General features: G+C 37.4%; 2 protein-coding genes across 3 annotated transcripts in view; both read right to left on the reverse strand.

Moving 5' to 3' along the window:
* The window catches only part of unc-13, a 32,505-nt gene extending 32,257 nt beyond the window's left edge, over positions 1 to 248 (reverse strand). Inside the window, exon 1 of one of the 2 annotated variants that reach the window (XM_073968724.1) lies at positions 32 to 248. The gene's annotated coding sequence lies outside the window, so the exon portion shown is untranslated. The remainder of the gene's footprint in view (positions 1 to 31) is intronic. The other variant, XM_073968725.1, reaches the window with a different exon arrangement.
* Positions 249 to 12,095: 11,847 nt separating this feature from the next.
* On the reverse strand, positions 12,096 to 15,515 carry LOC141395030 (uncharacterized). The gene is made up of 3 exons (XM_073970394.1): positions 15,455 to 15,515; positions 15,143 to 15,395; positions 12,096 to 12,170 (listed from the first exon to the last, which is right to left on the reverse strand). The coding sequence occupies exons 1-3, from the start codon at positions 15,463 to 15,465 to the stop codon at positions 12,096 to 12,098; spliced, it is 339 nt and encodes a 112-aa protein (XP_073826495.1). The 5' UTR covers positions 15,466 to 15,515.
* Positions 15,516 to 21,331: the final 5,816 nt, after the last annotated feature.

Consider the following 21,331-nt stretch of genomic DNA (forward strand, 5'->3'; position numbering starts at 1 on the left):
ATGTATATTAATGTAAAAATGTTGCTCTTACTCGCAAAAATAATAAGCAACAACACATTACACAAAAACTATCGTATTATCCGTGTTATTTTTGCATATTGCTTTCGAACGACCAACTTTATTTTCTCTATTTGTGTTTCTCTCCTTGTTCGTTCTTTTTCGTTCTAAAAGATGTTAAAATTGTGTGTCGTACAACGGACTCTGATTTACCCACATGTGTTGCCAAGTATTCTCAAAACGGTAACACCGATTAGATGTAAGAAACAAAATTTCCGGGTATTCATATGCATTTGCGGTAACCACCATGGCACAATAAGCAGGTAGATGCATCGGCGGATTGTTACAACAACAGATATTTTAAAGTCACATTTGTAAACAAGGCGAATGAACTTGATATTAGCTGTGTTCCTTTACTTATCTGAGGTTACCATTTTTCCCATTTGTTACCATTTTTAACCTGCAAAGCGTTCCTTAACCCCGAAAAGTGGCAAAACTGGAAGCAATTTTTAAGAGAGTGAGAGTGGAGAGAGACCGAAAATGGCTTTCTCTTCTACCACAGGCTACCAGCAAAATTTCTGCAGGTAAAAAATGGCAGAACTGATTTTTCGACTTTTGTTTGACGATTATTTCACAAATAGACGATAAACAGAAGAAAAAGTCGAAAGCTGACAAAACTAAATTAAAAACAGTGAAATAAAAGACGAAAATTGATTTTTTTGTGTTTCTTTTTGACATTGCTGCCAGATATACCATTTTTCCGTTCCTTTACTTTTCTGGTAAAAATGTTCATGAGAGAGCAATTTTGAGCAACTTTGACACTTTTCTCTTTTACCACCCTTACCATTAAAAAAGTAAAGGAACAACGCTATTATGTCCCAATTTACATTAGGCCATTTTACTTGCGGCAATTGTCAGTTTGTGGGTGAGAGAGGGTGTTGAGAGGCAAAGGGTTACCATATACCTCACCACTCTCTCCATCAAACTGACAATTGCCGCAAGTAAACTCGCCTAATGTAAATTGGGACTATGCTTACCCGTGTACTCGATAATTTGTAATATTTAGTGTAGTAAGTTTACATTTACGAAATCCACTCGATGAAATGCAATGGATTTCAAATGAGTTTTCATTTTATGTATGCGTAAAAGTTCCATTCATATATCAGTCATGCTGTCGGGCATGACAAGAGTCATGGTACAATAATTCTTAGGTAGGCCACAGCTAACAGCTGATTACATTTTTTTTTTGTTATGGCTTAATCTGTCAAAACCGTGTTGACATGCAGAGTTGATATTTATTATTGATCAAAAAATTCAACTCTGTTTTGTTTTCATTTCAACATTTCGTCTTCTTCTTCTTCTTTGTTTACTCATCCGATATCATTCATCAAAACAATTTTGACGTTTTACGCCATAGTGACAGGGTTGTATTTTTTGGCGATTCTCATACCTGGCCTACCTATGAATTATTGTACCATGACAAGAGTCATGGCCCAGCAAAATCAGATGATTTAAGCGGGGTACACACGATCATCTTTGACTGTCGATTTTTCGGAAATATCGATAAATGTCAAACTGTCCAGCAACCACAAAATATTTGTGCCGCAAGTAAACTCGCCTAATGTAAATTGGGACTATGCTTACCCGTGTACTCGATAATTTGTAATATTTAGTGTAGTAAGTTTACATTTACGAAATCCACTCGATGAAATGCAATGGATTTCAAATGAGTTTTCATTTTATGTATGCGTAAAAGTTCCATTCATATATCAGTCATGCTGTCGGGCATGACAAGAGTCATGGCCCAGCAAAATCAGATGATTTAAGCGGGGTACACACGATCATCTTTGACTGTCGATTTTTCGGAAATATCGATAAATGTCAAACTGTCCAGCAACCACAAAATATTTTGTGGTTGCCTGATGACTGACAAAAGTGAGCTGCCAAACTGACAAGCAACCGATTATTTGAGCAAAACTGACAGTCAAAACTGATCGTGTGTACCCCGCTTTAGATTTGAGCTGTCAACATTTATATTTGTAATTTGAATTCGCTGTGAGGTAGATGTATTTCGAAAAAAAAAGAAAACAAATAAACTTAATGTTGTACACGTATAATGAGAATTTGTATGAGAATTTAATTCACAATAGTTTATTTTAGCCAACTTTTTCTCGGAAAATGTTCTGTATGTAGCTACCTGAATTGATAGAAAAGAAATTCGCCTCAAAAAATTTTTTTCGCCTCTGTTTATGAATTTTGACATTTCAAATCTTTGTTTTTCTTTGAATTCGCTTGCTGGAGGAACTGTAATTGGGCCATGACAAGTGTGTAGCCGAGCCTTCAGTCAATTCTCCAAATTTTGAAATTTTCCTCCAAAAATTAATTAATTTTAAATTTTTCTTTGTTCCTTCACAAACATTATTGTTTTTGAAAATTGTATATTGACAATTTGAAAATAAACACAATTCACCCAGGATGAGGAGGGTTCATTTTGAAATCAAAACTATTTTGATTTTCATCAGTCTTGACATAAGAGGATTTCTGGCTTAATTCATTAAAGGGGTGTTTACACTATCTATCACTGTCATATGAGCTGTCACTTCTTTTAACCATTAGACATCCTTTATGTTTGTCAAAGTCCATACCACTTTTAGTTTTTGTGTTCACACTAGCATACAATTTCATATGACCACAAAATATAAATCACGCAAATAACACAATTTATATTGTTAAAAACTTTAATCGGACTCGCATTTTTGTTTTCTTTACCTATTTACAATTGTTTTCTTCTAACAATTAATTTCTCAACTGCATACGAAAATACATGGCCGAATAGAGCGCTCCCTAAATGAAAAATGTACATATGAGTTGCCACATCATTTTGATAGATGGAATTTTTCATAGTGGTCACACTATGTGTACAACATTCACAGGTAGCAAATTTGACATCTCATATGACATTCAAACACCCCTTAAGTTACATGTTCTTCCGGCTTTAAGTCAAAAGTGAAAGCATACGAAAATCGTGTTTCAGCACACATTCTTCCGCGTAGTTATGCAGCAACTTAATTGATTTGTTCCAGAACATGCAAGAAGGTACTATTTTTTACTACGATAGCATTTTTCCCTTTATGTTATCGGAAAAAATAGTAAAAATTAACGGCCTGTTTCTGTATGTCGAAAGAATAATGTGTGCGAAAGAAACACGTCCAAACTCTTGTGTGTTTTTCAAATTTGTTTTTTGTTTTGAAGCAAAAGCAAAGGTAAAATTATTTCGAAAACTAAAGTTCGGGCGTGTTTCATTCGCACACATTCTTCTTTCGACATACAGAAACTGGCTGTAAGAAGATTCTTGCAGTTCTGGAACAGACCAAATGTGTGTTCGTTTACTCAAAATACAACAAGATAAGACATTTTTTGCTATCATTCTTCAGTGAATGGCTTTTGAATTTAACATAATAGCTGTGTTCCTTTACTTACTTGAGGTTACCATTTTAACCATTTGTTACCATTTTTAACCTGCAAAGCGTTCCTTAACCCCGAAAAGTGGCAAAACTGGAAGCAATTTTTAAGAGAGTGAGAGGGGAGAGAGAGCGAAAATGGCTTTCTCTTCTACCACAGGCTACCAGCAAAATTTCTGCAGGTAGAAAATGGCAGAACTGATTTTTCGACTTTTGTTTGACGAAAACCGAAAAAAGTCGAACACTGACAACACTAAATTAAAAACTGTGAAATAAAAGACGAAAATTGATTTTTATGTTTTTTTTTCTGACAATAGCTGTGTCTTTTTACGTGATAATTAGTAATAATTATTACTAATGTTGCAGATTTTGACAGTTGTATAAAGGAAAAGTTGCTAAAAATGTTTCAGCAACATTTAGTAAGTAAAAAGACACCCCTATTGCTGCCGGATCTACCATTTTCCGTTCCTTTACTTTTCTGGTAAAAATGTTCATGAGAGAGCAATTTTGAACAATTTTGACACTTTTCTCTTTTACCACTCTTACCATTAAAAAAGTAAAGGAACAAAGCTAATGTTATATAACGATATGGTGATATAACATTTTTTTCTTTTATACATTTTTACGTATTTAACCGAATTTACCGATCCAATTGACATAGAATTATTCTTGAATAGATCCTTGAATTCATAAATTTCGTTTCTGATACCATTACATGAAATGTTCCACCTTGGTTGCGATTTTGAATTAACTGCAACCTGTTAAGGGTAATGTTTCTATACAAAGTTTCGTAAACATTTTTTTGTTGCATGCATTTTGTCTAGTCTTAGTTGTATTTATGTCTTTGCTCAAAATGTGTATAAAGTATTACTGGATGTTGCTCGTTTACTCTACAGTACAATGCAAAAGACCCTAGCCGACTACAAGAAGTTACAGAACTTGTACAAATTGTTGAGTAAACGAACACATCTTTAATGAATTAAGCAGGAAATCCTCTTATGTGACGAGGCCTTCACACATAGATTTTCAAATTTTCGAAAATTTACACATACTATCACAAATGCTGTCGGGCAGACTGATAGGTGAGTGCCATGCTTAAAGGAATTGACAGTTGATTTCGAGTGGATTTCGTAAATGTAAACCAAGCATTACAAATGTTTCGAATCTTGACAGTTGTATAAAGGGAAAGTTGCTGAAATATCGATAAATGTCAAACTGTCCAGCAACCACAAAATATTTTGTGGTTGCCTGATGACTGACAAAAGTGAGCTGCCATACTGACAAGCAACCGATTATTTGAGCAAAACTGACAGTCAAAACTGATCGTGTGTACCCCGCTTTAGATTTGAGCTGTCAAAATTTATATTTGTAATTTGAATTCGCTGTGAGGTAGATGTATTTCGAAAAAAAAGAAAACAAATAAACTTAATGTTGTACACGTATAATGAGAATTTGTATGAGAATTTAATTCACAATAGTTTATTTTAGCCAACTTTTTCTCGGAAAATGTTCTGTACACAGTTTATACAGTTGGCCATTCAGAGTTCTGTTAACAACATTTGACAACAAACATAATAGATTGTTCATTATTGTGATTTGATTTCCTTTGTATTTTATGTATTTGACAGTAAACTAAATAGTCAGGGCTAACTAGTTTGGGCTGAATGGCCAACTGTATAAACTGTGGTTCTGTATGTAGCTACCTGAATTGATAGAAAAGAAATTCGCCTCAAAAAATTTTTTTCGCCTCTGTTTATGAATTTTGACATTTCAAATCTTTGTTTTTCTTTGAATTCGCTTGCTGGAGGAACTGTAATTGGGCCATGACAAGTGTGTAGCCGAGCCTTCAGTCAATTCTCCAAATTTTGAAATTTTCCTCCAAAAATTAATTAATTTTAAATTTTTCTTTGTTCCTTCACAAACATTATTGTTTTTGAAAATTGTATATTGACAATTTGAAAATAAACACAATTCACCCAGGATGAGGAGGGTTCATTTTGAAATCAAAACTATTTTGATTTTCATCAGTCTTGACATAAGAGGATTTCTGGCTTAATTCATTAAAGGGGTGTTTACACTATCTATCACTGTCATATGAGCTGTCACTTCTTTTAACCATTAGACATCCTTTATGTTTGTCAAAGTCCATACCACTTTTAGTTTTTGTGTTCACACTAGCATACAATTTCATATGACCACAAAATATAAATCACGCAAATAACACAATTTATATTGTTAAAAACTTTAATCGGACTCGCATTTTTGTTTTCTTTACCTATTGCCTTAATTTTTTGCTACAATTGTTTTCTTCTAACAATTAATTTCTCAACTGCATACGAAAATACATGGCCGAATAGAGCGCTCCCTAAATGAAAAATGTACATATGAGTTGCCACATCATTTTGATAGATGGAATTTTTCATAGTGGTCACACTATGTGTACAACATTCACAGGTAGCAAATTTGACATCTCATATGACATTCAAACACCCCTTAAGTTACATGTTCTTCCGGCTTTAAGTCAAAAGTGAAAGCATACGAAAATCGTGTTTCAGCACACATTCTTCCGCGTAGTTATGCAGCAACTTAATTGATTTGTTCCAGAACATGCAAGAAGGTACTATATTTTTTACTACGATAGCATTTTTCCCTTTATGTTATCGGAAAAAATAGTAAAAATTAACGGCCTGTTTCTGTATGTCTCTTGTGTGTTTTTCAAATTTGTTTTTTGTTTTGAAGCAAAAGCAAAGGTAAAATTATTTCGAAAACTAAAGTTCGGGCGTGTTTCATTCGCACACATTCTTCTTTCGACATACAGAAACTGGCTGTAAGAAGATTCTTGCAGTTCTGGAACAGACCAAATGTGTGTTCGTTTACTCAAAATACAACAAGATAAGACATTTTTTGCTATCATTCTTCAGTGAATGGCTTTTGAATTTAACATAATAGCTGTGTTCCTTTACTTACTTGAGGTTACCATTTTAACCATTTGTTACCATTTTTAACCTGCAAAGCGTTCCTTAACCCCGAAAAGTGGCAAAACTGGAAGCAATTTTTAAGAGAGTGAGAGGGGAGAGAGAGCGAAAATGGCTTTCTCTTCTACCACAGGCTACCAGCAAAATTTCTGCAGGTAGAAAATGGCAGAACTGATTTTTCGACTTTTGTTTGACGAAAACCGAAAAAAGTCGAACACTGACAACACTAAATTAAAAACTGTGAAATAAAAGACGAAAATTGATTTTTATGTTTTTTTTTCTGACAATAGCTGTGTCTTTTTACGTGATAATTAGTAATAATTATTACTAATGTTGCAGATTTTGACAGTTGTATAAAGGAAAAGTTGCTAAAAATGTTTCAGCAACATTTAGTAAGTAAAAAGACACCCCTATTGCTGCCGGATCTACCATTTTCCGTTCCTTTACTTTTCTGGTAAAAATGTTCATGAGAGAGCAATTTTGAACAATTTTGACACTTTTCTCTTTTACCACTCTTACCATTAAAAAAGTAAAGGAACAAAGCTAATGTTATATAACGATATGGTGATATAACATTTTTTTCTTTTATACATTTTTACGTATTTAACCGAATTTACCGATCCAATTGACATAGAATTATTCTTGAATAGATCCTTGAATTCATAAATTTCGTTTCTGATACCATTACATGAAATGTTCCTCCTTGGTTGCGATTTTGAATTAACTGCAACCTGTTAAGGGTAATGTTTCTATACAAAGTTTCGTAAACATTTTTTTGTTGCATGCATTTTGTCTAGTCTTAGTTGTATTTATGTCTTTGCTCAAAATGTGTATAAAGTATTACTGGATGTTGCTCGTTTACTCTACAGTACAATGCAAAAGATCCTAGCCGACTACAAGAAGTTACAGAACTTGTACAAATTGTTGAGTAAACGAACACATCTTTAATGAATTAAGCAGGAAATCCTCTTATGTGACGAGGCCTTCACACATAGATTTTCAAATTTTCGAAAATTTACACATACTATCACAAATGCTGTCGGGCAGACTGATAGGTGAGTGCCATGCTTAAAGGAATTGACAGTTGATTTCGAGTGGATTTCGTAAATGTAAACCAAGCATTACAAATGTTTCGAATCTTGACAGTTGTATAAAGGGAAAGTTGCTGAAAAAATGTTTCAGCAACATTTAGTAAGTCCGGTCCACATTAAAGCGATTTCATTGAAAAAAATTTATGAAATTGTGCGTCCCCAGATCGAGTTCCATTGGTCCCGGGCCACACTAGAGTAATTTCAATGAAATTTTAGCATGAAACTGTGCATTTTTTGCAAAAAAAATGCATAATTTCAAGAAACTAGTGTACACGGTTTCAAGTGTTCTGCAATTTTGCTTTGTTGCAATATTCGTATGAAACAAACAGGTCACACTATGTGTACAACATTCACAGGTAGCAAATTTGACATCTCATATGACATTCAAACACCCCTTAAGTTACATGTTCTTCCGGCTTTAAGTCAAAAGTCAAAGCATACGAAAATCGTGTTTCAGCACACATTCTTCCGCGTAGTTATGCAGCAACTTAATTGATTTGTTCCAGAACATGCAAGAAGCTATTATTTTTTACTACGATTGAATTTTTCCCTTTATGTTATCGGAAAAAATAGTAAAAATTAACGGCCTGTTTCTGTATGTCGAAAGAATAATGTGTGCGAAAGAAACACGTCCAAACTCTTGTGTGTTTTTCAAATTTGTTTTTTGTTTTGAAGCAAAAGCAAAGGTAAAATTATTTCGAAAACTAAAGTTCGGGCGTGTTTCATTCGCACACATTCTTCTTTCGACATACAGAAACTGGCTGTAAGAAGATTCTTGCAGTTCTGGAACAGACCAAATGTGTGTTCGTTTACTCAAAATACAACAAGATAAGACATTTTTTTGCTATCATTCTTCAGTGAATGGCTTTTGAATTTAACATAATAGCTGTGTTCCTTTACTTACTTGAGGTTACCATTTTAACCATTTGTTACCATTTTTAACCTGCAAAGCGTTCCTTAACCCCGAAAAGTGGCAAAACTGGAAGCAATTTTTAAGATAGTGAGAGGGGAGAGGGAGCGAAAATGGCTTTCTCTTCTACCACAGGCTACCAGCAAAATTTCTGCAGGTAGAAAATGGCAGAACTGATTTTTCGACTTTTGTTTGACGAAAACCGAAAAAAGTCGAACACTGACAACACTAAATTAAAAACTGTGAAATAAAAGACGAAAATTGCTTTTTATGTTTTTTTCTGACAATAGCTGTGTCTTTTTACGTGATAATTAGTAATAATTATTACTAATGTTGCAGATTTTGACAGTTGTATAAAGGAAAAGTTGCTAAAAAATGTTTCAGCAACATTTAGTAAGTAAAAAGACACCCCTATTGCTGCCGGATCTACCATTTTCCGTTCCTTTACTTTTCTGGTAAAAATGTTCATGAGAGAGCAATTTTGACACTTTTCTCTTTTACCACTCTTACCATTAAAAAAGTAAAGGAACAAAGCTAATGTTATATAACGATATAGTGATATAACATTTTTTTCTTTTATACATTTTTACGTATTTAACCGAATTTACCGATCCAATTGACATAGAATTATTCTTGAATAGATCCTTGAATTCATAAATTTCGTTTCTGATACCATTACATGAAATGTTCCTCCTTGGTTGCGATTTTGAATTAACTGCAACCTGTTAAGGGTAATGTTTCTATACAAAGTTTCGTAAACATTTTTTTGTTGCATGCATTTTGTCTAGTCTTAGTTGTATTTATGTCTTTGCTCAAAATGTGTATAAAGTATTACTGGATGTTGCTCGGTTACTCTACAGTACAATGCAAAAGACCCTAGCCGATTACAAGAAGTTACAGAACTTGTACAAATTGTTGAGTAAACGAACACATCTTTAATGAATTAAGCAGGAAATCCTCTTATGTGACGAGGCCTTCACACATAGATTTTCAAATTTCGAAAATTTACACACACTATCACAAATGCTGTCGGGCAGACTGATAGGTGAGTGCCCTGCTTAAAGGAATTGACAGTTGATTTCGAGTGGATTTCGTAAATGTAAACCAAGCATTACAAATGTTTCGAATCTTGACAGTTGTATAAAGGGAAAGTTACTGAAAAAATGTTTCAGCAACATTTAGTAAGTCCGGTCCACATTAAAGCGATTTCATTGAAAAAAAATTATGAAATTGTGCGTCCCCAGATCGAGTTCCATTGGTCCCGGGCCACACTAGAGTAATTTCAATGAAATTTCAGCATGAAACTGTGCATTTTTTGCAAAAAAAATGCATAATTTCAAGAAACTAGTGTACACGGTTTCATGTGTTCTGCAATTTTGCTTTGTTGTAATATTCGTATGAAACAAACAGAACGTTTTATTTTACATTTTCTTTTACTTCCATGTCAAAATTTCGCTGAAATTACTCTTAGTCCGGAACTTGTAGAGTAATATCATGAAAAGTAAATAGTGGAGAACTCGATCTAAGAACGACTAATTTCATGAATTTTTTTTCAATGAAATCGCTCTATTATGGACCCGGACTAAGTACGAGGACAAACCTAAAAAACAATCGATATTATTAGTTAAACTGCGTTTGCATTAGAGCTTTTTGCCGGGTTAACCTTCTTTATTAGGATTTATTTGACATTTGCCATTGTAGGATAATTACAGGTACGCCACAGCTAACAGCTGATCACAATTTTTTCTTATTATGGCCAATGCTGGGTTTACATTCAGCGTCGTTTCTTGATTTCGAAGGCGTTTCATGATTTCGCGCGGAATCAAGCAAAATTTATCATGATTTCGCCTACAAAAATTAAATCATCTCATTTCGTGATTTCAGCGAAATCAACATCGAAAAAACAGTACACATGATATACAACCCTGTTTTTGCCTAAAAAATTACCAAACGTTGCAAACACTTTTCACCCATCACAATAAACAAGGTAGATGGTCAATTGCTGCAACAAAAAATTTAAGTATCAAAATTTGTAAACAATAGCGGTATTCACTCATTGTGGTAGATTTACAACACTTGTTAATGTACTATATGTACCAGGGTTTTTTACAACGAAGTGTGAATGTCTTTTTTGTGAATATCGTAAACAAATCAAAGTATCTTAACGACGTCATAAGTCTATCTTTTAGATCCAGTTTTATTTCACTTTTTTCATAAAAAATTGTTTTTTTCTTGGCCTCCATTCTTTTATTCTTTTTATTTTTCCCATTTTTCTGCCAAAAAAACAAAACTCCGACATAAATAAAACTCACAACAAAGTGACGACACAGCAATCAGCTGTTCTAACCCTTGTAAAAGTACAATGGAATGTTTACAATACTTTTAGGTCGAGTAAATTAACAACCCTGTGGTAAATTACACTTTCATGTATTTTGTTGTTGTGGTATTGTAAACACTTGTAGATCTACAATATTTACAAGATGTACAAGATCTACAATGCCACTTTACCAACATGAGTGAATACCGCTAATGTGAAAAAATATTAAATTAAAAATGCTATTTTTCATTGCGTTCCCGTAGTTTTTTAATGGTAATGTTAAAAAAGAGTGAATTGTCACAAATGGCTTCCCCATACAAATTGCGGAAATTGCAAAAACTCCACTTATTCGGGGTCAAAGGTCAAATTTTAAGGGTTTTTAGGTTTTCGGATTTATTTCTTGAAAACGGTTGATCTAATCAAAAAGTGACTAAAGTAAATATTGTAGACAGAAAAATTATCTACGAGTTTGACCTTTATAATTTTTTTCCTAGAAGGAACAATTTTTGAGATATAGCTGTTCTAAAAAACACATGATTTTTATGCACTTAAGCACATATTCAGACGAACCGCCAAAAATAAGCGAAGTAATCGGGTCTGTCCCCAAAAAAAATATAGCTATCTTCTAAAAAAATTCCAACAAAATCGGAGCGTGTTTAGTAGAGTTATTCAATGTTAGAGTCATTTTATGCAAAAATAGCCCATTTAAGCCACATGAATAATCGAAAGCCTAACGGGAACGACCCCAACGAAAACTCTCCGATTTTTTTCAAGTTTTGTCCGAAGGTAGGGTTTGTTGCGCTGATTACGGAAATGTGTAATTTTCAACGGTTGCGGATCCGGTTCGCCGGTTATTCGACCCGAAAGGCCAAATTTAAAAACCGGGTTAAACGCGGTTGTACTGAACCGATTACTGCAAAGTGGATATCGTTTGAAAACTTGCGGAAGTATCTAACACATAGTGTCGTTACTTTAACCGGCTCGCCTCATAATGTACTTACGCGGCTAATTTTTTATTTGACCTTTAGATCGCGATATCTCGAAAATGGTAAGTCTTTTTTAAGAATCATAAAGACCAATCTTGTAGACAATTATTGAATCTACAATTTTTACTTTAACCGGCTTTTGCTAAGTCTTACCGTTTTTGAGAAAAATTAAAAAAAACTGAATAATGCCTCCAAAAATGACCTTTGACCCCGAATAACTTGTTTTGCACACATGGGATCGATGGGGACTTTTAGTACGTTGTTCTAATAGCTAGGTTAGGTTAGGTTTAGGATGCGTGACTGCCATGCCGACAGCCACTCCACTCGGAGACCTTGAGGTCCATTGTGATCATCCAGACTATTGTTGTTGTTGGTGATTGATGGTGCGGTTGTTGGTGATTGATGGTATGGTTGTTGTGATGTAGTTAAGTTTCTGTGTTGTGATGATTAGATGTATCCGGTTATTGTGTTTGAATATATGGTGATTGTGTGCATGATGATGATGTTTATTGATGGTAGGTAGATTAATTTGGTTTGCCAAGAGCAGTGTTGGTGATGTGGGGGTTTCAATGCTATGTGTTGGGAGATGGTTGGTTAGGTAGGAGGTTTGGATAGGAAGGAGGAATGGAAATGTACAGAATAGATGAGAGGAGGAAGAAGAAAATAAAGTAATTAGTAATAGTCAAAAGGTGGGTGAAGAGTAAATCAAAGTAAAGGAAAATATAGATATATGTATGTATATACATGTAAATATAGATATACTACATACGGATGCAAATTAAGTCTGCACTGACCTGCCCCAGAGCCACTTAAGGCTCTTGCAGAACGCTACCAGAATTTTTGGGTTGACAGAAGAGAAGTAGGAAAGAGATTCAATCACATGTACACCAAAAAATAAATGCCTTTTGACAGTAAGTCTAGGACATTTACATAGAAGGTGCTCAATTGTCTCCGTTTCCTCCTCATCCTCACATAGCCTACAGTACTCAATGCTGTTGCCATCCCACTTGCATGTCATAGATCTAATGCCACAGTGGCCAGTTATGACTCCTGTGGCGGTCCTGATCTCCGACTTGCAAAGTGAGAGAAGGGACGCAGTTCTACGCCTCGAGATTGCCGGCCAGATTGACTTTGATACCTTACAGCCAGGTACGTCCTGCCATATCCTTTCGGTTTTCTCTGCGTAGAACTGGCTAAGCTTGCCGAGGAAGTAACAAAGCGGTGGTTTAACGTAGTCCTCCACCACGAGGTTAGAGGACTGGGAGCCACGTCTTGTTAGTTCGTCAACAATCTCGTTTCCCTCAACATTACAGTGCCCTGGTACCCAGCATAGCCTAACGCGTAAATTACATGTTTTTAATAAGGACCTACAGTTTTGAACAATCCTAGATTTAATAGTGTACGACCTTAGCGCCTTAAGGGCGGCCTGACTATCTACTCAGTGCTTCTTGAGGGGTGCTCTTCATTGCCCCCGTAATAAGTACTGAAGCAGATCTTTGCACACTAGCTAATCTAGATAGATTTGACTTACTATTCAGGGCCTGCCACCAAACAAGACACCCATAGGTCAAAATGGGGCATACCACTGTCGAGAACAACCAATGTACGACATTTGGTCTCAGACCCCAACTCTTACCTATCGAGTTCTTGCAAGAATAGAGTGCAATTAGACCCCTTTTAGCGCGCTCCTCTGTGTTCCTTTTCCATCTAAGCTGATGGTCAAGAATCACACCCAGGTATTTCGCCTCTGTAGAGAGAGTCAACTGCACTCCATCCAGTGCTGGTGGTACGAACTCGCTGATCTTCCTTTTCCCAGTAAAGAGCACCAGCTCTGTCTTAGCCGGATTCACACCCAGTCCATTGTTGTGAGCCCAGCGTGAGAGTTTAGCAAGTGCCCTTTGCATTAGATCAGATAATGTGTTTAAGAATTTCCCGCTAATCTGGATTACCACATCATCCGCATAGGCAACTACCTTTGTTCCTAGATTTTCGAATTCCATGAGTATCCCATTTATCACCAGTAGCCAGAGCAAGGGGGATAAGACTCCCCCTTGAGGTGTGCCCCTGGTGACAGATCTCCTAATAGAGCTCTCCCCAATATTAGAATTGATAAGTCTGCTTCTAAGCATGCTATCAATCCATTCTATAGAGGGGACACCCAGAGATTCTAGAGCGAGATGAATGGATTCGAGCTTCACGTTATTAAAAGCACCCTCTATGTCCAGAAAGGCAGCCAGGGTGAAGTTCGAATCCCCCATATTCTTCTCTATATAACCTACGACACAATGTAGCGCTGTTTCTGTTGATTTACCTTTAATATAAGCATGTTGCGAATTGCTTATAAGGTCACTGCTGAAGAAAGTTCTAATTTCTAAGTCTAACAACCTCTCCAAAGTCTTTAAGAGAAAGGAGGAAAGACTAATCGGCCTATAGTCTTTAGGCAGCGAGTGACTTGGTTTCCCAGCTTTGGGAATATAGGTCACTGTCACCTCTTTCCATAGTGCCGGAATGTGCGATAGTATTAAACATGCCTTAAAAATCTTCCGAAGGATGGTAATCAGCACAGCCGGTGCATTCTGAAGCATCGCTGGAATGACACCATCAGGTCCAGGCGACTTATATGGCTGAAAAGTACTTATCGCCCAAGAGATTTTGGGACAGCTTATTAATCTGTTGACAAGAGCCACCCGGTGCACTCGAACTGGCATCCTCACTCCCAGGGAAGTGTGTTCCTGTCAGCAGATCTAAAGTCTCCAGAGCGGAGTTAGTCCAGGTACCGTCATCCCGTTTGATGCTCCCGAAGGGCTTTGGGTCCTTCGAGATCACCTTACGGAATCTTGCCGCTGCATTAACCCCTTCTATCGACTCACTGAAGCTTTTCCACGAGTCCCTTTTAGCTTTCCTGATTTCACTCTTATACCGATTGAAACTCTCTTTATAGAGGTTCCAGTCGGTATCAGACTTTGTTCTGTTAGCTTTATTATATGCTTTCCTACAACTTTTCCTAAGCTTAGCCAGCTCCTTATTCCACCAAACTGGTTGTGTTCTCCTACCAGGATAAGTTAATGGGCAGGACTTCTCATAGCAACACAGGAGGACACGCGTGAGATCTTCAACTTGGCCATCTATTTCCTCCGTTGTACGTGGTTCGGGGAACTCGCACAACCTCGGGGAAACAAGGGAGTTGTAGATTTCCCAGCTTGTTCTCCTTGGATTAGTATGAGGTGGTTGCCTTTTACCTCCATAATGCACTCGAAAGTGTATCGCCCTGTGATCTGAAAAAGAACACTCATTCGATACTCTCCAGTCCATTATGGAAGTATCCTCCATATTTGTAAGAGCGATGTCTAAGACCTCCTCCCTTACCCTATTATGAAAGGTGGCAGTGTCACCCCTGTTGCATACTCTCAGATTATTAACTAAAATAAAATCGAATATGGACTCACCCCTCGTATTGGTATCTCTGCTTCCCCAGTGAAAGTGGTGAGCATTTGCATCACAGCCCATCACCAATCTGCAACTGCCCGCCGTCTCCTCCACAAGTTTGCGCACCAATTCGCTAGGTGGGTCGGGTGCCTCATACGGCATATAGACTGAGGCCAAGACTAAAGCCCTACCGGTAACCTCGTCTAGTCTCACCACAGTCGTATCACCATCACTGTAATTGTAGAGTTGAATAAGATTTAAACTTTTTCTAGCTACAATACAAGTTCTTACTTTATCTCCATTATTCGCGTGGAATAGTGAAAAGTGCTTATTGTTTAGCCCAGAAACCCTATTTTTATATAAATAGGGTTCCTGGACCAAAGCAATATCCACAGCAGAGTCTGTGAGGGAGAGAAGGAGTTCAGCAGCTGCGGCCTTACTGTGGTGCAGATTAATCTGCAACACCTTGAGACCATGCTGCTGAACAACCTTACTGTGACCCCGAGAACCGGAACCGAAGTCCACCGGAACCGAAGTACAGCACTCCCCCACAGTCTCTGATGTACTCAGCACTCTCACTGTCTATGGTGAAACGCATCACCATGCCGTCTCTCTCCCTGAAGCGCTTCAAAAGCCTCCAGCCGTCTACCGAAAGACCTCTGTTTTGCTTCCGCAGCATCTTAACCACTCCCTCTGCTTAAGAGTCAGGAGGCGGCACCCACGTAGTGGCCACGATCCTCCTGGGAATCTCCTCAACAGGGACAGCAGCTAGCTTACAGCCTTCCCAGAGGTTACCAGAATCCCCTATTAGTTGGACGAGGAAGTCTCTTGACTCTTCATCCTGACAATAGAGAATTCTGATTCCCCTTTGGATGACTGCTCTGCCGAAGCCGGTCTTACTGGCGTCAACCTCATCAGAGGTGATAGCCTCTCTCAACAGGCGTTCCACTGCAATCCAGTGCGAATCGCTGATCATCCCATCCAGATCAGCCTTGTCAATTATCACCACCCGGAGATTCTCCGGGGCGATCACGCCTTCCCGGTTGACTGACATCGGGGCCTTGTCCTTGGAAGACCGTGGGTATGACTTACCTGGGTCGGCTTTACTAGCCTTCCCAGGTTGAGCCCCCTCAGACTTCCCCTGACCGGTCGTCCCCTGTGAGAGAGTTCCCATGTGGTTGCTCGGACGACGATCCACCACCCTCTTAGCAACAGCATGCGGATCCTCAGAAGATCGGACCCTCTTGACGCATTCCTGCGCAGATGTCTTCGATTATCCGCTCTGTTTTGAGGTCGATGGTCCGTCATCCGCTACAACCCCATGGCCACTCCCACTGCCAGCACCTCTCTTTACATCAGAAGAATGAGCTCCAGTAGGTGTCGATGACCTTACAGTTGTCTGTTGTCCAGTCAACTGTAAGTTCGTCGCCCATACTGGATCTACACCCTTCTTTACCCCGGCAGGTACAGTGGCAGACACTGGCAAGACAGTCGGCATAGGCGGTACCTTTGGCGGTTGTCTAGCTGGTGGCTGCACTTTACCCTGCACCAACTTCGAAACGGAAGGGATCACACCAGTGTTTCCCTTACGCTCCGTAGTCTTCGGGGCCAGTGGAGTCGACCTGTCCAATCCTGCCGCGGTCGTCACAGACGCTCGCAACGAATTAGAGCAGATTGACAGCACTGGTTTTGTGGTTTTCCCCATAGAGGTTGCCTTTTTCTCAGCCGCTGAGCTGGAAACTGCAGCCTCCACAGGGGTCGGGATCTGGTCAATTGGCAGGGAGATTTTTTCAAAGTGAGGGTATTTCTTTTCGAAACGCCTCACAAATCTGATCTTCAGGCCAATTTCCCTAAATTCCGACGGGGTCACCTCGGATGGGTCCTTGCCAATAAATCTACGACAGTAGTAGATGACTCTCCGGTAGTTATACCTGTCCTTCTTCTGCCGAGATTTATTGGCTCTGGTAGAGGGAGACATGGGGGAGGCCGTTGACGTATCCTCCTCCACAGCATCCTCAACCAAGGCGTCTTGCCTGTTCAGGGTTGGTTTGTCGGAACCGACCGACAGTTTAGCCCCTGAAGGAGAGGGAGCCTCGACCGTTAGGTTGGAGCTCTCCAAAGATGGGATAATTGTAATATCCATCTCATCATCCTCCCAACTCTCCCAGTCCCATGGAGGGGGGGCTCTCGTGACTGAGTCGGAGACTCTCACTGTCCCCCAGGAGCTCGAGCAATTCCCTGCTCTGCTTATTGATGGCGTCGTTCACACTGTCCACTGTCGGTTTGTTGACGTCCCCGCCCAGGGGTTGGGTGTTCGCACGAGGTGCGGCATTGTCCGGGTTCGAAGCAAAGGTCGGTAATGTTGATGATTCGGGATTGTTGTTGTTTGGGGTTTTATTAATGATTGAATTTTCCATGAGCTGAGTACAGCCATGGCATAGCCCTCCACTACCATGACTGGGGCGCTAACTACTCGCTGAGGCTCCGTTCGAATACAGTTGGTACCCTAACTGCAAACCTTAGAACACCGATAGGCACGAGGTCGCTTAACACCCCGGTGTTAGGGGATCTTCCTTGAGTTGGAGGATCAGAGACCTGGGATAATCTTTAGTCGTGCACAACTTCCTATGAACACAGTCAATGTGTCTAAAAGCAGAATATGCTTCTAGAGTTGCATTGTCCGGTCAGAAAGGATAAGGAAGCATACTTAAGCCCCCACATCGCTTCAAGATTGTTATCCCCGGTGAGGGTGTTCTAATAGCTAACCCTAGCTCTCTACCAAAATTAAGCTTTGTGGGAATTTTTGCTATTTCCCCCTTATACGCATGTCTATTTTGACCGGACTATCAATGAACATGCTTCTAGTTTCTACTAGACCAAAATTGTATGGCAGAAAACAGGAGAAGGAAGCGTTATTCGGCTCTATTTTTGTTTAAAGAGAAGTGGAAGTCTTGCTAGATTTCGGAGTTCAGGAACGCATTTTAGCACTAAACGAGAAAACTACTGCAAGTAGTAATATTTTGCAGGTTCTAAACCATATCCGACCAAGAAGAGCGAGCGCTTAAATTGTTTATGTGTGGGTAAAATTACACTGACAGAACAGGGTGATGATTTTCATTTTGAGTATGAAATGAAAAACACAGGAAAAAAGTTGTCACGGCGTGTTAGCGTTCAGAGCCAAACATAGTGGTGGGTGTGTGGGTTCGAATCGTCGGCTTTCCTTTTTTATTTGCATTATAGATCATAAAAAAACTCGATTAATAAATTAAAAAAAAAAAATAATACTAAAAATGATCTTCGCCTAAAAAGGCAAAATTTTCAAATAGAAAAAATATATTGTTGGCGCGTTCGCTTTGTATGATTAAAATTAAAAATAATATACAGTGAATCACAGTCAAAAGTATCCACTTCAGTTTCTTTAATTAAAACTGCGATTGCTAAGAGTTAATTAATGAGAGCGATTTCAACTTTAAAATTTCTTCAAATGCATTGAACAAATTGTCTACGGTTCTAATATAAATTAGCATTTGACTTGTGTCCCTTATATCAGTGCTTTCATCAAAGCAAACAGATACATATACCGCATTTCGAATCCTCTCCTTTGTTTATATAAATTTTTTATCGTTGCATTGCAGACGAGGCATTCTGCGTCATTAAAAATATTAATACAAAACAAAAAATCATTTTCAAATTCTTCCCTCCACATATTTGCTGTACAACTGCAAAATCTTTTCAGTGTACCCAAAAAAAAAAAAACAAATAAAGCGGCATCAACCTGCTTGCATGACATTCAGCACAAGACTGAAGTAAAAAAATCAAAACATTTGCTCTCTTACTTTGCGTTCGGGTCGAGTGTGTGTGATTTGCCGAAAAACTTCGTAACCATATCAATACCTACGAACGGGTTTGTTCTAAACACACCTCTTATCTATTAAAATTTATTATTATGAATACGAATAAAATCATTTTTTATTTATTCATTTGTTAGTTCTATACACAATTAATACGATATATAGATAATTTTACGATATTTTTCGAAATAAAGTTGTATACAATATAGAAATATTGTCGTATATTTTTGACGATTAATTCAATTTTCAACAACTTGTTTTGAAAATTCATGTTCGAACAGCTGCGCATATGCATCTACATTGATTATTGTGATATGTTCGAAATCAGCAAAAAATAAGTGTAAACACTGGGGTGTATTTCAGGATTTCGTGAAATCCGATGGATTTTGGAGCGCAAGTGTAAACTTGATACTATTGTGTCAAAAGAAGGGTTGACATTTTTTATTGTTGTTGACATTATGCAATAATAAAGGTAGATGCATCGGTGAATTGTTCCAACAAAAACTTCTGCTGCAACGCTATATCTTAAAATTAAAAACAAGTTAAAACGATTTTTATTCGCGTGGCGAAATTAAATTTGTTAATTTTTTAATAGTAATACTTGCGAAAGAACGATTCGTCAAATATTGATACCAATTGAAATTTGTTCTAAAAGTACGGGAATATAAAAATTACAATTTTTGTAAAAATTCTAGCTGAAATGTATCTACAAATCCGATGCCCGCAATCACGATGATAGATCAGCCAAACTTGTCAAGTAGAAAAAAAGAAGAATGACATTTTTTCACTGTCATAAATTTGGGTACAACTTTTGCTATTTTTGGAACACTTTTCCAGCAACAATATTCTGGAGCCTAGCTAACCCTGCGTTTACAAATGACAGGACAGTTGACTTCATGTATTGATTGTCAAAATCCCACAACTTGCCTGTGTGACGTAGGCTTCACGACAACTGCAAAAACAGTTGTAAAATTTTGAATGAAAATCATCGACATCTTTTTGTTTTCCATTCACATATTTTGTTTTTGTTCATGTTCTTTTGTTTTCAACATATTTCAATTGTTATCTCACTTATTTTTACAAAAATTCCAAAAATTTGACTTCCTTACTGTCTGTGAAAACATAACCCTGCGTTTACAAATGACAGGACAGTTGACTTCATGTATTGATTGTCAAAATCCCACAACTTGCCTGTGTGACGTAGGAGTCCCGACAACTGCAAAAACAGTTGTAAAAATTTAAATGAAAATCATCGACTTCTTTTTGTTTTCTATTCACATATTTTGTTTTTGTTCATGTTCTTTTGTTTTTAAAACATTTCAATCATTATCTCACTTATTTTTTACAAAAATGCCAAAAATTTGTCTTCCTTACTGTCTGTGAAAAAATGATGGACAGGTGGGAGACAAACGACAAATGTATGTATGTGTTAGTAAATCAGAGTTGTATTTGAAGACAAACTGTCTGGTGTAAACGCCTAGTTATGGACAGATGGGAGACAAACGTCAAATGTATGTATGTTTTGTAAATCAGAATTGTATTTGAAGACAAACTGTCTGGTGTAAACGCCAAGTAAAGTAATTTTTTACTCTATTAGGTGCTTTTAACATATAAAAAGTGAAGTTCTAAATTCCATATGTTTTTGTAAAACGGGCTAGCTATGCAGATAAATCTACATTTATTATTGTACCAAGCCATTTGACGTTTTAAGCCATGGCTGCAGGGTTGTACTTTTCAGCGATTTTCATACCTAGCCTACCTCTAAACAAACGGGGTATTATGACGTCTATACTATAAAAATATATATTAATTTGTTATAATATGGCCCGTTCCCGTACTTTATAAAATGGTAAAAGTCGTAAAAGTTGTAAAAGTCGTAAACGATTTTCATATAAATTTTGTGTACGGGAACGCAAAATGTGTAAAAGTGGTAAAAATTGTAAAAACTTTTTAGTTCTGGAACAGAGCTATAGTATAGTTTGCTATAATTTTTTAACATTACAGCTATACCCACGTGCAATAAATAAGGCGAACCAGTTACTATAACAACAAGATTATTTAGATTGAAAGTAATTCAAATTGTCAAAAAATTTTTTATTGTTATTGACAAATTGGGATAGCTTTGTTCCTGTACATTTTTAATGTTAAAAGTGGTAAAAGAGAAAACTGGACAAAAACGCAACACTGAAAAAACAACAAGTAAAAAACTCGCCCTCCGTAAAATATTTAAGAAATATCGAAAAATATTAATTAAAAGTAGCGCTAACTGTTTTAAAATGTGGTTTAGTAGTTTATTTTAATAAATTGTCGCGGATAC

This window comes from Musca autumnalis, unplaced genomic scaffold (assembly GCF_047663935.1).
Source record: "Musca autumnalis isolate F117 unplaced genomic scaffold, ASM4766393v1 scaffold_2, whole genome shotgun sequence".
Taxonomy (NCBI): domain Eukaryota; kingdom Metazoa; phylum Arthropoda; class Insecta; order Diptera; family Muscidae; genus Musca; species Musca autumnalis.